The sequence below is a fragment of the Pecten maximus genome, chromosome 4 (assembly GCF_902652985.1).
Source record: "Pecten maximus chromosome 4, xPecMax1.1, whole genome shotgun sequence".
NCBI classification, from domain to species: Eukaryota; Metazoa; Mollusca; class Bivalvia; order Pectinida; family Pectinidae; genus Pecten; species Pecten maximus.
The window spans coordinates 43537698-43553343 of record NC_047018.1 but is presented as its reverse complement, the minus strand read 5'-3'; the positions used below and the strand labels follow the sequence as shown (position 1 = coordinate 43553343).

The following is a 15646-nucleotide window of genomic DNA, read 5'->3' as shown; positions in this document are numbered from 1 at the left end:
TATACTCGGCAAATTATTAATGGCAATTTGATTAATCTAATTATCTATTAAAACAGTAGATGTAATTCTGAAGCAGAGTGACATTTTTAAAGTAGCGAATTTGATTAAGATTTTTATAAATTGGTATAAAAACGAATAAAGATAAAAAAAAAAAGAAAGAAAACAATTATCTCCCCTTCCCTAGAAAGCGTATCATGAACGTATATAAAACGATAAGATTTTACCTATCATAAACGTATATTGAACGTAACATTAACCTGTTCAGAATGATTTAGAAAACGTGTTTTATATCCAACAAACAACCAAATATCAATAAATATCAATTTGAATTCATGTAATTATGTATTTTAACAATTGATAAAAGTCTGAAACGAAAGAAACAAAAACAATAGTGAATTTGATAAAAAAAAAATGCCATTCTTTTATAAAACACCCAGAATTATATATAACATGTGACTTATATAGGTCTTCACCAGTACTTATCGTTAGCTTTGCGCAGTGGCGGTACCATAGTCGATGAGGATTTTCCGAGACGTGGTTATTGCTAGTTGAAAACTATACCCAATACCCCGCACTGTGGCCTGAAATATGGCCGCAAGTGCAATTTTTGTTAGCTCCTACGGGAGCAAACTCATAATTAACAAACATTAGTAAATAAACAGTTCTTGCAGAAGGACAATTACAGCTCTCTGTTGTGTGTTATCACATTTAAGATGCACATATTCAAGCTGTTACTATTCCCAATAATTACTTCATCTCTTAATCAATTAATTAATCAATCGATTGATTAATTGATATTGAAACATGGGTTTCGGATAAAGAGGAATACATCACTATCTGATAATTGGATTTCCCTCGAAATACACAAATGTTTATGCTTCACACGATGAAAACATTTATATCTTTCTGCATTTGGGGCTGTAAAAAAGAATAACGATGAAAAGGAAAGAAAATAATTATCTCCCCTTCCCCAGAAAACGTACGTATCACGAACGTCTATAAAACTCTCAGTGTTTACGTATCATGAACGTATTTTGTAAGTAACCTTAACTGTTTAATGATTTAAAATCATTATTTCTATCCAGAAAACAATTAAATACTAATAAACACCAATTTGAAATAATGTAATTATCTATAAAAATATAAACGAAAGTCTGAAACAGAGAGAATTTATTTTTTTAAATAGCGAATTTGATTAAATCTAGTTCATCGCTACATTATAAGACACCTATAATGATATATAACATTTGATATATATACATCTGTCCCAACATCTTTCCTTAGCTTTGCGCAGTGGCGGTACCATAGTCGATGAGGATTTTCCGAGACGTGGTTATTGCTAGTTGAAAACTATACCCAATACCCCGCACTGTGGCTTGTCCACAAGTGCAATTTTTGTTAGCTCCTACGGGAGCAAACACATAATCAACAAAGTTAGTATTTAACCATCCAGACTATTCATATTTTTATTCAACAACACAAATAACTATTCCCAGTAATAAGTTATTTATTTGAATTTGGACTTTTGATGAGGGGACATGTATTTGGATTTCGCAAATAAATATCTTCCACGAGGAACACAAGGATCATATGTTGGAGCATGTAAAAGCGACTTTCGCTGTAGTAACTGTACAAAGAAATGAATAAATAAATAGATAAATAAATAAAAAAATATTTATCAGTTGGAAACTTATTATAATTATCTCCCATTACACAGATAAGCGTTCAATTATTTTTTTTATTCAGCGACAAGATTATGTCGACAACATTCACTCTGATTTCAAATGAATGAAAGATAGCGATGCAAATCTTGATACCGTTTTCAGGGTACAAATTTATAATACGATGATGTCAGAATAATTAGAGATATCATTGATTATAAATGTTTATATGCAGATGTTTTCTCAGACAACATGTTCCATCTAAATATTACATAATATTGTCGGATAGTCGAAACTTACTACTCTCTTTCAAACAGCATCTATCACAGACTTCATTAGCTTTCATTGTGTGAGTGGCTTTAATTTTCAAACATTGCTTTTTGAAGAAGAGTTAATTCTATAAATTTGAATATTCCCGTCCTCTAATAATACTTTTGAAGTGTATATAATTTTCTAAAGTAATTGAACATAGTGTACTGGGAAAGAGATGATAGTCGTCCTCAAATGTTCCATACTATGTAGTCATTCTCCTACTGCTACACATAAACGGTGAAAGGACACTCCGTTTTTAGTTAATATAGTTCTAAACATGATTTTTATATCAATCAAATCCATGTATTGTTTAAATGTTTTAAAGTGTCTGATAGATGTATATAAAACCTCGCTCTTGTTGAATCCAGTGGTTCACTCTGCCATTTTTGGAGAAAATATCTCAATTTTTTGTTTCTCTGATATTTTTGCAATACCTGGCGTTTTCAAAGGCACCAGACATACACATGTAAACCTATAAGGGATAGGCGTACATCGTAGGTAGACTTAAATGTTAGAATCACTAAAAAAAAACAATAATTATACTCGGCAAATAATTAATGGCAATTTGATTAATCTAATTATCTATTAAAACAGTAGATGTAATTCTGAAGCAGAGTGACATTTTTAAAGTAGCGAATTTGATTAAGATTTTTATAAATGGGTATAAAAACGAATAAAGATGAAAAAAGAAAGAAAACAATTATCTCCCCTTCCCCAGAAAGCGTATCATGAACGTATATAAAACGATAAGATTTTACCTATCATAAACGTATATTGAACGTAACATTAACCTGTTCAGAATAATTTAGAAAACGTGTTTTATATCCAACAAACAACCAAATATCAATAAATATCAATTTGAATTCATGTAATTATGTATTTTAACAATTGATAAAAGTCTGAAACGAAAGAAACAAAAACAATAGTGAATTTGATAAAAAAAAAAAAATGCCATTCTTTTATAAAACACCCAGAATTATATATAACATGTGACTTATATAGGTCTTCACCAGTACTTATCGTTAGCTTTGCGCAGTGGCGGTACCATAGTCGATGAGGATTTTCCGAGACGTGGTTATTGCTAGTTGAAAACTATACCCAATACCCCGCACTGTGGCCTGAAATATGGCCGCAAGTGCAATTTTTGTTAGCTCCTACGGGAGCAAACTCATAATCAACAAAGTTAGTAACCAAGCAACTAGGATGTTGATAACGGAACCATTACGCATATAAAACAAACATCAAATACACCTGGCAGATTTCATATCGCTCAAGCAAATAGAATTATTCAAATGAGATCATGATGTTGATCATAAAATTTTCACGTGACCTTAATTGAACTGCATCTTTCGAAACATATTAATTTCTTCGTCGATAGTCGATATCTGGCATGATAATGGGAACAAGCACTTACACATCAAAAAGACGGGAATCTGGGATGTTGCTATTCAGAAATGGAATATTAGCAATTGAGAAATTGAAAACACGTTTATTAAACGTATATACTCGCCTTGCTGCCTAGTCGTGCAGTGGGTGATTCAATCTCAGAATTTGAAGTTTTATATTCTCTCCGTTTCATGAGAAGTACCAAAACGTTGTCAGATTCCATGTGTACAGTATATTCCCTTGGTTCCTAGTTGTGCAGGCTCATTTTTGAAAATTTGGCGATCATTTGTATTCCTCCTGAATTTTGACAGCCGAGAGAACATTAGTGATCTTAGATCTAAACGTGTTTCTTTTGGTCCTAGATCAGATAAGGAAGATAGGTGGTCATCTAGGATTTTGGAAGGTGGTGTTATAGCTACTTCATCGATTTTTATCAAATGTAATTCATGGATCTTTCCAAAATTTCTGTTTGTCCCTTTATCGTTGAGACATGTTTAATTTTGGAACTTATCAGAAGAGTACACCATACTACGAGACTACAAAACTTATCAATTGATTAAGAAAATGCGAAATTGGAGAAAAGTTCAAACTTGCATGGAACCATACGGTGGTTGACGCTAAGATTATAAAGAATGTTGCATGCTTTTAGAAATACACAACTATTAACGAACGGCAGGCGAATTTAAAATTGTTGATCAGCAGACCGCGGGAACAACGAAACCGGGACATTTAGCACTTGGTACTAAGGTGTAAGAATTATACCTCCTGTCTCCATTGCATGGGAAGGTTGTTGTTGTTGTTGTTGTTGTTGTTGTGGATTGACCAACATTCAGTAAAACTGACATCCCTCTGTGTTCATTTTAACCATAAAGAAGGGAGGAAAGCTCAACTGAGGAAACCGCTTAAATTTTTTTTTCATGAATAAATCATATTTCAGGTGGGGGATTAAAACACACATTTCTCATTACTTAAAAGGACAATATACACATAGATTATATTCTCAATACGCCGACAGCGCCCCTATTCATCACAATAATTTTACCGAATGATGATCTAGCCCCATAAAACATGTAAAATCTGCATTCGCACCTGGATAGGTCCAAATGGACATAGACTGTAATGATTGTACTGTCCCTGTGGTCATGACATGCCTATAGCTAGTCATTACTCTGGCTTAGCACTCAGTATTTCGAAACTCCAGAAATGGACGACTAGTTGTCAGTATAATGTGACTGGATGGACTGTGACCTGCTGGATATCTTCAGCAGTATGTTTCAGTGAGGTAGCACTATAAAGTCGGCATCACTTCAGAGCCTTTTCATGAACATACTACAAACACATGCGCACTACATGCAAGCATCTCGCACACTGAGGAGACCGTCCTAAATGATCAAAGCTGTTGATAGGACGTTAAACGATACCAAACCAAACCAAATCAATGACATGCCATCCTGTCACATTCTTCTGATAACGGACCGATCAGAAACCAACTACGCGCATGCGTAGCCGAAGAAGTCATTGAATGCACATTTATGAAATAAAAGTCGTAACAATGATATATATTTTCTTTCTTTATTATTGATTAATATAATGCAAAATTGCCGAAATTATCAATTTTAATATCGAAAGTCATGGCATCGCAGAATATCTAGGTACCAATAATAGTGATAATTACTGTGATAATACAAAAACAAGATAAGCAACACTATAATACGTAATGAGTATATACATATTTTGACATAAACACAAAGCTGTATACATTAGTTATTACAAAAATGAAAATGATGAATTGTGTTATACACGAAAGGGACAATAGTTATTATGATATACATGAACATATTATTTTGCACAAAATTTCACTAACATAAATTTGTGAAATGAATCTAAGACTATTCACTTAAGCAGCCTCTGACCACTTGAAAATAATGCATAGTAAATTGTTTATGAAACGGAAACGAATATATGTAATATGTTTTTACATCATTGTCTGGAACTTTTCAGAATATTGCGAAAAATATGTTTTTCGAATCCATTCAAGTCTAAGATTCCACCATTTTGGTTCTATAATGATTGCACAAAATGCAAAAGGGAAATTATTGATGTCATATTAATTTATTGTTATTCAATATAACATAACTTAATACAATATCAAAAATAATATGAGTATTCACTTAGTCATATGGTATTCGTATGATAGATGCTTATATCAATTTTCAAAACATGATATGCATCCATGCACCTTAAATAATAATTTGATGAGAAAACTTCTTAAGAGTGATTTTATTTATCAATCGTTTCTCAGAATCATTTTCTATGATATGATTTGTTCCCTCCGATGGAACTAACATTTTACATTATATCAAGGTTTGTATTGTAGTGAGATATACATGTACATACAACAGTATTTTTAAAGCCTCTTAATCTATCGGTTGAAACAAGGACAGTATCTTTCTGTCCGGTATTAACCATAAAAATTCTTCTCTACTTGCATCGTTGATGATCTAAATTCTGCACAACCTGCTGAACTCATTGACCATACAATTTACAATTTTTTAGAGATATCGGTCTTCTTACAAATCAATTTAGATATCTACCCTGCGATTAAATATTAGTTTATATGCCAATTTTTATACCAGCAGTGGTAAAGCCATGATATTGCTACATAAAACCTATATTTAATGTATATGAATATATGATTTATATTACAAAACCATGCAGAGGTACCCATCCTAACAGTTTAACAACCTTTACCGAAATAAAATATGTTAAGGCTAAAGAAAAAAATGTTCTGACAACATATCTATTATATTTACTAGTATAATGCAAGTACATGGTTAAAATGAGAAATTAAAGCGAAATTGAAATTTTTTGTAGAAATCATGGAATTTCAAAAAATTTAATAAAAGTTCTGCAAACATGATATTCTAAGTTACGCATATTTAAATTGAGGTAGAAAGCGTTATCATATTTTAATCAGAAAACACATATGTTATATTGTACATTGAATATGTGATTTTTAGCATGGCATGTATTTTTAAAATGTTACCTTACAACATTTTAATACATTATATATATATATATATAAATTCTGATTAATTGTAACAGACAATGTGTTGTCTCAATCATACATAACCAGTATAGATCTTTGCGAAACATTCACAGATAACCACATGAAAAAGACACTTCCTTAATCAGGAAATTCTGATCAGTCAAAGTACATTTCCGAAAACTAAAGCTCTGGCTGTTTATTTCTTGCCGTTATTTCCGAGGAATCCGAACGAGTTGCTTCCGGTACCCTGAGGGTTAGGGGAAGGGGCGGGAGTTCCGAGGTCTCCCTGCATATTGAAGTTGAACGCCGAACCTTGATTCCCCTGGTTTCCTACAGTATTGGTACCTAATAAATAGAGGGAATTTAATGGATTATTATCATGAAAATGTTAAAATATTGTATACTGTTTCGACAACTAAGAGCCATTTACCCAGACAGCCATATGTAATATCAATCCTGACTTAAAAGTCGTCGATACGGCATAACATTTAGAATCATTTTTCAAAAAACAAATTATTAACTACCAAAATATTCAAAATTGTGATTGTCCCTTCCCGTTTGACGTCTGAAATCGAAAGATTGTACGAAAACCTATTTATATAATTCACCAAAGTTCTAAAGTAACCAATGTGCTACGATATTACGCACCTGTGGCAGCGTTCGGCATTCCGAATGCGCCTTGGAAACCAGAACTTCCGCTGTTAAGTGCCATGAGTTCCGCCTCTGTGTACGGATCGTTCCAGTTGGACGGCCCTGACCGCGCAATGGTACAGCACGCTATGGGAGTCCTAGCGTTTCCGTTTTGTAGACTGTCCACATTGGTACCGAATCCCTCATCATCTCGCTCGTATTTGATCTGTTTAACAGAAGACACGTTACGACTGTACAAAGGCCATACAAGTCAAGATATTAGTACGTTACAATACAAATTTGGTATTAGATACATCAGAGGAAAAAAATGAATTAACTGCATCATACTGCTGTTTCGTCTTTCTTAGGACGCCTCATTCAGTTTATCTATCGCCTTCTGGATATCAACACCTTAAGCCCTTAACATCAATGATGTTAAGGGCTTAAAGTGTTGATATCCAGAAGGCGACAGAAAAATCTCGAAATGCCAAAATCAGGACGGAGAGATGTAATGGTCAATATTCAATACTTCATCATTTTCGTTATTGGGTTTGAAAAGAAGATATGCATTTCATCTTACATCTTTGTTCATAACACTTTTTTTTTTTATTGAACTGGATAATAATGATCTTGTAGTTTCAGGACTGCTTTTCATCAGGGATAACGTGTAATCAAAGCCTTGTAAATGGCCTGGATTGAGATTTATGTTTCAACCAGGTAGTAGTTGTTTTACTTACCACTAAAGAACGTCCGATGACACTTGTTGGTCCCTGAAGGGATATGATTCCGTCACGGAACTGGGTTGACGTCACGCCCTGTGGGGATTGAAGCATGTTCCCAAGATCTCCGATGTGTCTCAAGCTGGAAATACCCAAAAATAATATCATACTAACTATTTCAATGCCAAGAGAGCATATTAACAGGGACACATATATGTATATATGATAATGCATGTTATAAGACATATTTATGGTTTCATAATACATTTTAATAGATATTTTTAATAATATGTAAGACGCTATTCCTCCTGTTTTTGTTTTGTTTTTGTTTCCGTTTTGTTTTGGGTTTTCTTGTTGTAGTTTCTTTTTATATCATTAGAGCTTAAATTAAAAACTGTACCATGGAAGATGCTTAAAGAATGAAATAAATTTCAAAAGTGCCGAATTGCACATTGACGAACAGTACATGAGTTCGTAGCTGCTTCATCTAGAGGAGGACTTTAAAACTGTGGCATATGTGACTCGAGTATGGCACAAACCAATACTTACAAGGCGAATGTGTTCCTTCCTCCATGTCTTGTCTGGGCGGGGTTGAGATGAGGTCCAACACGGGAACATTTGGCGCCAGTGTCTCCAAACTCGTGGATATGGATACCCCTCTGTGTGTCTACTGGAGAAGTCGGTAGGCCCCAAACCTGGATACGGATGTCTACTGGGAAATCTCCGAACACCTACGACAAAAACATTTTAAATGAAAACTTGTATTAAATACGAAGAAAGAAAAATGTTCGGATAAACTTCTGTGCGTAGTCGCGCCTACGACATGCGACCATGATTTTTGTCTTGCAATTCAGAAACTTTCGTTGACATACAATTTTCTGATCCCAATAACAAAAACCTAAATGGAAAAGTTGGTGAAAACGTAACTTTTTTTTTGGTTTCATCATCTTAATTTAGGTAACTGTTATACATATATAGCATATATTTTATATTTTATATTTTCTGTCATAGTTACATTGAAATTTACCTTGGTAGAGTATAGAAAGGACAGGATCATCGTACATTCAAGCTAATGTGAGATGATCATTTAGTGAAAATGGACAATCAATTTACTCTAATGGAAATAATTATTGATAAAACTCAGAAATGAAAACGCCTTAAACCAAACTTCTATATTTCGAAGACGGATTAATAATGGTTTAAAGATATGGAAAATGTTACCAATTTGTTTCAAGGTGCGACTTATCAACATATCTTAGTTGTTGTTTTTTTGTTTTGTTTTTGTTTTTTGTTTTGTCAAGTTATGACCCAAAGAGCAAAAAAATTAACCAGGTTGTCATATTTTATTTAATGTTTACATACAAATGAATATAAGTTATGTATCTAATTATACTTACAAATTGTCGGAAGTCAGCTCTGCCAGCGATGTTGGTTTCTGTTGAATTAAACCGACATGTAGCGTATCGGTAGTTCATTGGATTCTGTGATAGACTCATGAACAGCTGGCCTCCCAAAGAAAACTGTCCCCCAGGTCCACCTAAATAAAAACAAATATGTTAACTATGTATTAACCAATCACAGTGATACATATTTACCATTTAGTAACGCTAACTATAAAGCATACCTATGTTTCTATCTGGTTCAACGATAACAATACGCATTGAACAATGGGCTGATCCTATGGAATACATTGTAAAAGAAATTGAATACCTTGAACAAATTAATGAAAAGGAAGAGTGTTAAGCAATACCGATGTCCATCCTGTTTTACCATATCATTGTTAACCATTTGTTAATGTTCATATTCTCTGCACTATCCTGTTTATGTTAATGAGAATAAACAATTGTCATTGTCCAGTCAGCGGTACCAGTTAATATAAAATAATGAACGTGATGTTATAATCGCCATTTCATGGCACTTTCTTTTTTATAAATTCCCTCTGAAGAATCTTTTGTTTGGTTATCATGTAACGTGTGTTTTTGTCATAGCTTGCTCTGTACAGTTTGGTGAGGTCCCAATAAATGTGAAATAACTAATCCCCTTGTTTAATGTTTGAAGCAGTAAGAAATGCTTAAACAAAAAAATTTTATGACTAATAAAAAAAACTCTTGCTAGTAAATGTTAGGCCTACTTGTGGCAAAGCCATGCAAACTTTACTACAAATTTCGTATGCCTGGTTGTTCCTTTTTTTACCACCCTTGTAATTTTTATTTCTGAAATCAGATGAAAATAACTTCACTGATTGACTTAGTTTAAATCAATTTTTATAGCAGATAAAAGAAAATGGAATGGACAAAAGTTATACAACTTACTTACGTCCTTTCCGTAACAAGGGTTTATATACAAAATTTGTCACGCAACAGATTATTTATACTGATATTGAATTTTAACGAAGACGGGGATTAAAATAGAACTGAGATGAATAGATAAGAAACACCAACAAAAATAGAATGTAGAGTTTTGTAAGATGAAGAACATGTATATGGTTTATCTGGTCTTGTTGACGTAAGTATAGATTGTTTTTCTAACAAACAAATCCTTCTGATTTCTAATGTTCGTCACTTTCCTGTATTGATTAGCTATTATCCTCCCATTGACGTAAGATAAATTTGTAAACTCATGTTTACTGTAGAGAATGTTTTAACTATTTATAATTGGGTTTTTAAATCCAAATCTGATTACATTATTTGCAATTAATATCAATAAGTCATTTTGTTAATACTTGTTCTATAACAATGTTCGACTTTTGTGTATTATTTGGATCAACAAAGCAAACTGATTTGTAAAAATATATATCTTTTTTTTTGTGCACAAATATTCCGATTTCACTGAATTTGCGGCACGTAACTAGCGAGGGAAACGTATAGATCCCTTTAAAATGGAGAGAAGTATTTATTAAACAATAACTCATAACTATTGGATATCCCCCTTTTGTATCCCTGTTAACTTATTCGCAATCAATATCAATTAACCATTTTAACAACAATTGTTCTATAAAAATGTTCGAGTTTTTGTGTATTCGGTTAGGTAATTTTTTAAGGTCAAATCAGATCAAATACTATTTTTCTGTATTAGAAATTTTATGAACAATCTAAACAAATTCTGCCTAATTCTAAGAATTACTGCATTTGTTAATTTGTATAATTAGGGAATCCCGCGGTACATTTTGTCGGGCTGAGTATAATATGTAATTCAATCACATCATAATAATTTGATATAAGTTTTTGGCGAAAAATATTATTTTGATACACTATGCTATTTTTCTCAATCCAGATTTGAATGCGTTTCTTTACTTGCTAATACATGTAATATTTGATTTAAAATGATAACATTTTAGTAAATTTCGATACTTTACAGGCTATTTATCACGATAAAATGATAACATTTAAGTTTATTTTGATACTTTACAGGCTATTTATCACGATAAAATGATAACATTTCAGTATATTTCGATACTTTACAGACTATTTATCACGATAAAATGATAACATTTAAGTTTATTTCGATACTTTACAGGCTATTTATCAAGATAAAATGATATTATTTCAGTATATTTCGATGCTTTGCAGGCTATTTATTACGATAAAATGATAACATTTAAGTTTATTTCGATACTTTACAGGCTATGTATTACGATAAAATGATAACATTTAAGTTTATTTCGATACTTTACAGACTATTTATCACGATAAAATGATAACATTTAAGAGTATTTCGATACTTTACAGGCTATTTATCAAGATAAAATGATATTATTTCAGTATATTTCGATACTTTACAGACTATTTATCACGATAAAATGATAACATTTCAGTAGATTTCGATACTTTACAGGCTATTTATCACGACAAAATGATAACATTTCAGTTTATTTCGATACTTTACAGGCTATTTATCACGACAAAATGATAACATTTCAGTTTATTTCGATACTGTACAGGCTATTTATCACGATAAAATGATAACATTTCAGTATAAATCGATACTTTACAGACTATTTATCACGATAAAATGATAACATTTCAGTTTATTTCGATACTTTACAGGCTATTTATCACGACAAAATGATAACATTTCAGTTTATTTCGATACTGTACAGGCTATTTATCACGATAAAATGATAACATTTCAGTATAAATCGATACTTTACAGGCTATTTATCACGATAAAATGATAACATTTCAGTATAGTTCGACACTTTACACGCTATTTGATTCCACTCATCATAACTGTGATTACCTTGGTCCGGTCCCTGGATAGGTCCCGGTGTTCCTGGTCCGACTCCTAACGGACCTCCCATTCCAAAACTATTTCCGGGAATAAAAGGGTTGCCGAATTGATTCCCTACTGTATTAAAGCCTCCAATAGGGTTTTGGAAACCTACGACATTGTTTTGAAAGTTAAAAGGTGGTTGTGCATTAGGACCGGCAAAAGTAGGAATCCCTCCGGGTTGTCCGAACTGATTTCCTTGGAATGTAGTTGGAAACGCTCCTTGCTGAGTGTTTGGAAACGTTCCTGGTTGGTTGTTTGTAAAAGTTCCTTGCTGGTTGCCTGGAAACGTTCCTGGTTGGTTGTTTGTAAAAGTCCCTTGCTGGTTGCCTGGAAACGTTCCTGGTTGGTTGTTTGTAAAAGTCCCTTGCTGGTTTCCTGGAAACGTTCCTGGTTGGTTGTTTGTAAAAGTTCCTTGCTGGTTTCCTGGAAATGTTCCTGGTTGGTTGTTTGTAAAAGTCCCTTGCTGGTTGCTTGGAAACGTTCCTGGTTGGTTATTGTTTGGCGTTCCCTGTTGCGTTCCTCCCTGCTGTGCCTGATTGTTTGTAAAAGTCCCTTGGTTAGTTGTAGGCACTTGGTTGTTACCAGCGAATGGTTGTCCATTGCCTACAAACTGACCAGCAGCAACAGGTGCAAATTGGCCGTTATTCGGTTGTCCAAATTGTTGATTATTTGGAAATTGCTGTCCATTTGAATATTTCAATATTAGCACAACACATAGGTATACATACATCACAGTTTTTCGTTCCATGTTTCCGGGTTTTTTTTAAATATAAATATCACAGTTTTCTTTGGGTTGTTCGTAAGTCTTTTCCAGTTCTTATAAGGAGACCGTTCTCTCCGCGTTAAATATCAGTCTATCAATAACGCAATTCACAAGTTGAACATCCGTCATTAGGTTGGAGGAGCCAATCAGAAGCGTTGATTTGTGTCACATGTTTTTCGTCACTAGGGAATGACGTATGTAGCCAATGTAGGAAGTGTCAATATTTTCGACTGCTTCCGGATTTTACGCCCTGCTTCGGGCCATATAGAATTTAGTTAGTACGTAAAATGAAGTGTTACGTACCAACCCAAATAAATTTCATTACAAAAATATTTCAAGATGTTTGAAATGGGTGTTTAACTTTGGAAACGTTTCCATACCTGTGTAAAATTAACAATAACTCACATTTATTAGTTTACGAATTTGTTAACGACAATTTCTGAATACCATAATATGATATTTAAAGCGGGTTGCGTATAATATCAAGCAGGTGTGTTTCCAAAATCAAGTTTTCATTATTACAACTTAAAGGTAGATCATTCTGGCATATACACAACAAATTATGTCAAAGACAATGCTTATTAAAAAAACAAAACATTGACCGTTGTGTACAGCATACAGGTATATTAATACACGTGCATTTCATGCTCTTTTTCTACAGCGGGCCTTGATTTCCTTTTGTTTATATGGAACAATTGGTATATGCCATCATGTTAGACATTTGAAACACTACCTTCCAATTTTTGCGGATAGCACTCTCTCTATGGGTACTTCGAGAGGAAAGGTATGTATGTATATATTATTTCATAATGTTTTGTACAACACTGAAAACTCACGAATCAAATCCCAATTCCAATACTTCAATATTCTCAAATAAAATACGGAATATATGTATCCTGATTTACGGGCTAACTTAGTATTTGTGATCATGACAAGTCGAGGAAGACTCATCGTTATGGATTTTAGGTTATACGATAGTTTTAATACATTCCAGAATTCCGCAGATTGTATCGTAATTTAGTCATGACTTTTTTGTCGTTTGATGGACCAGTAAGAAGAGCTACTTGCTTGTCAATCATACATATATACATGTATGTACCAAATCAAACGTTCTATATTTAGAATTGATATTGGTTTCAGAATTATGTTATGTTAAGTTATCACGTTAACGAATACAAACGGAACAACTCGTTAATCATATTATATAAGTTGCGTAGTAAATATTGTAAATAATAAGTTTTGGAATCAATTTGTCAAACTTCAAATATTATCATCGCTGTAAATTAAATGATTTCGTTTGAATATCATTTATGTCAGGTTCTTTCCGAGAAACTACTCTGCTAAATGCTTTAACTTTAAAATCAAGTTTTGCCAGCATCCATATTAATATACATGTATATGATATTCCATAAATGGCGGCTGGGTTGAGATAAGTGAAATATTGACTACGACGCTTTCGCCATCGACGCCAGCAAAGTAACACCAATTTATTGATCGTGGTAGAGGTTAAAAGAAACATACAGTGTATATTTTTAACGAAATATTTCTTTAAAATACATTTGGTAACAATTTCGTTATAAAATTCATCCGCGCCTCAATTTCATACAGGCTGAAATCTATAAGGGTATTTAATCCTGGATTTGATAAAGAAATTAGCTGAACTAAAAACAAATGCATGGATATGCACGAGGTTCTATAAAGCTATAAAGATGTCCACTTGTAAATATTTAATTAAAAAATGATCATCAAATGGTATCGATGATGAGGAATACGCCCCTAGCTGGTCACTATTCATTGCAGTGGTACTGGAAATTGATTTTATCAATGGGGTAGCTCGTTTTACGCTAAGTCGCCCCAGGTACTACAAGTCTTACAAGTTAAGTTCCATTGCAGATTTATTGCGATATATCTCTGTTAGGGTGTAAACATATACACGGAAGTGATAATATCCGTTAGCCCCTCCGGGCATGCGCGTTTACGTGTCACCTAGTGGTACCGTTCGATGCATCAACTTTGACAAGTGCGTGTTTCGTAACTCTGTGTTGATAAAAATTACTGTCTGACGAATTCCAAATCGATCCCTGTAAACATCACGGCATAGTTTCGACATGCGTGTCGGAGCGTACAAGAGCATAAAATGATTTATGGATACATTTTCGATTAGAGGTATTTGATTACAAGTTAACAATGATATTTAAACACAAAAAAATCATTGAAAAACATTGTTTCAAAACGGTTTTCCAAGTGATTTGTAATATATCTTGTAGAAATTTAGTGCAGAAATTATTTTTATAAATTATAAATTCAGTTGTATCGTTCGTGCACAAATATTCCGATTCCGCAAAATGAACACGTACATGTTTCAAGCGGAAGACTTCATTTAAAACTGAATTGGCGCACGTAATTAGTGAAGAGGGTTACTGTGATAAGTTTAGAAGAGGGAATAAATGGAGGTTCAATCACGAACACCAATCGGAAAATCACTCGGGCCTTTCCGTCAAATCGTCGGTGTTTTCCGGAAAGAGTCGAAGGTTCCCGAGTCAATAACCGTTGCGCAGAACGAGTGTTCGAGATTGCCATCCCACCCTCACGAAAGCTTACACCTAACAATCTGTTTGAACCGTCTAGTAGCGTGTTTATCAGAGAAAATCCAATCGCTTTCGGTAACAAAAGATCCCTTGGGAGGTCTTGGCGCCCATCATTGAATGATCTTTATTGGTTCTATGTCAGACTGATATTCTCAATACGTTTCCCTTCTTTCTTCTTTTCCTCTTAATAATCTGATAATATGCAAGATCAAGTGGAACCTGCATGTGAAGTTTGGGAGACAAATCTTTAGTTCTTTTTAAGAAAA

At 33.4% G+C, this 15646-nt stretch overlaps 1 protein-coding gene, 2 non-coding genes and 1 pseudogene across 3 annotated transcripts; 3 read left to right on the top strand and 1 right to left on the bottom strand.

The window, feature by feature from the left end:
• The first annotated feature begins 487 nt into the window (after positions 1–487).
• On the top strand, positions 488–626 carry LOC117326639. Its single transcript, XR_004532489.1, has one exon. It is a non-coding gene; the product is annotated as a U4 spliceosomal RNA (small nuclear RNA).
• A 656-nt stretch (positions 627–1282) lies between these two features.
• LOC117326642 lies at positions 1283–1414 on the top strand (annotated as a pseudogene).
• Positions 1415–2997: 1583 nt separating this feature from the next.
• On the top strand, positions 2998–3136 carry LOC117326634. The gene has a single exon (XR_004532484.1). It is a non-coding gene; the product is annotated as a U4 spliceosomal RNA (small nuclear RNA).
• Positions 3137–5065: 1929 nt separating this feature from the next.
• LOC117326170 lies at positions 5066–12889 on the bottom strand. Its single transcript, XM_033882809.1, has 6 exons — positions 11997–12889; positions 9155–9294; positions 8307–8488; positions 7776–7899; positions 7057–7264; positions 5066–6753 (listed from the first exon to the last, which is right to left on the bottom strand). Exons 1-6 carry the CDS (start codon positions 12775–12777, stop codon positions 6605–6607), a joined length of 1584 nt encoding a protein of 527 aa, XP_033738700.1. The 5' UTR covers positions 12778–12889; the 3' UTR covers positions 5066–6604.
• Between the last annotated feature and the right edge of the window lie 2757 nt (positions 12890–15646).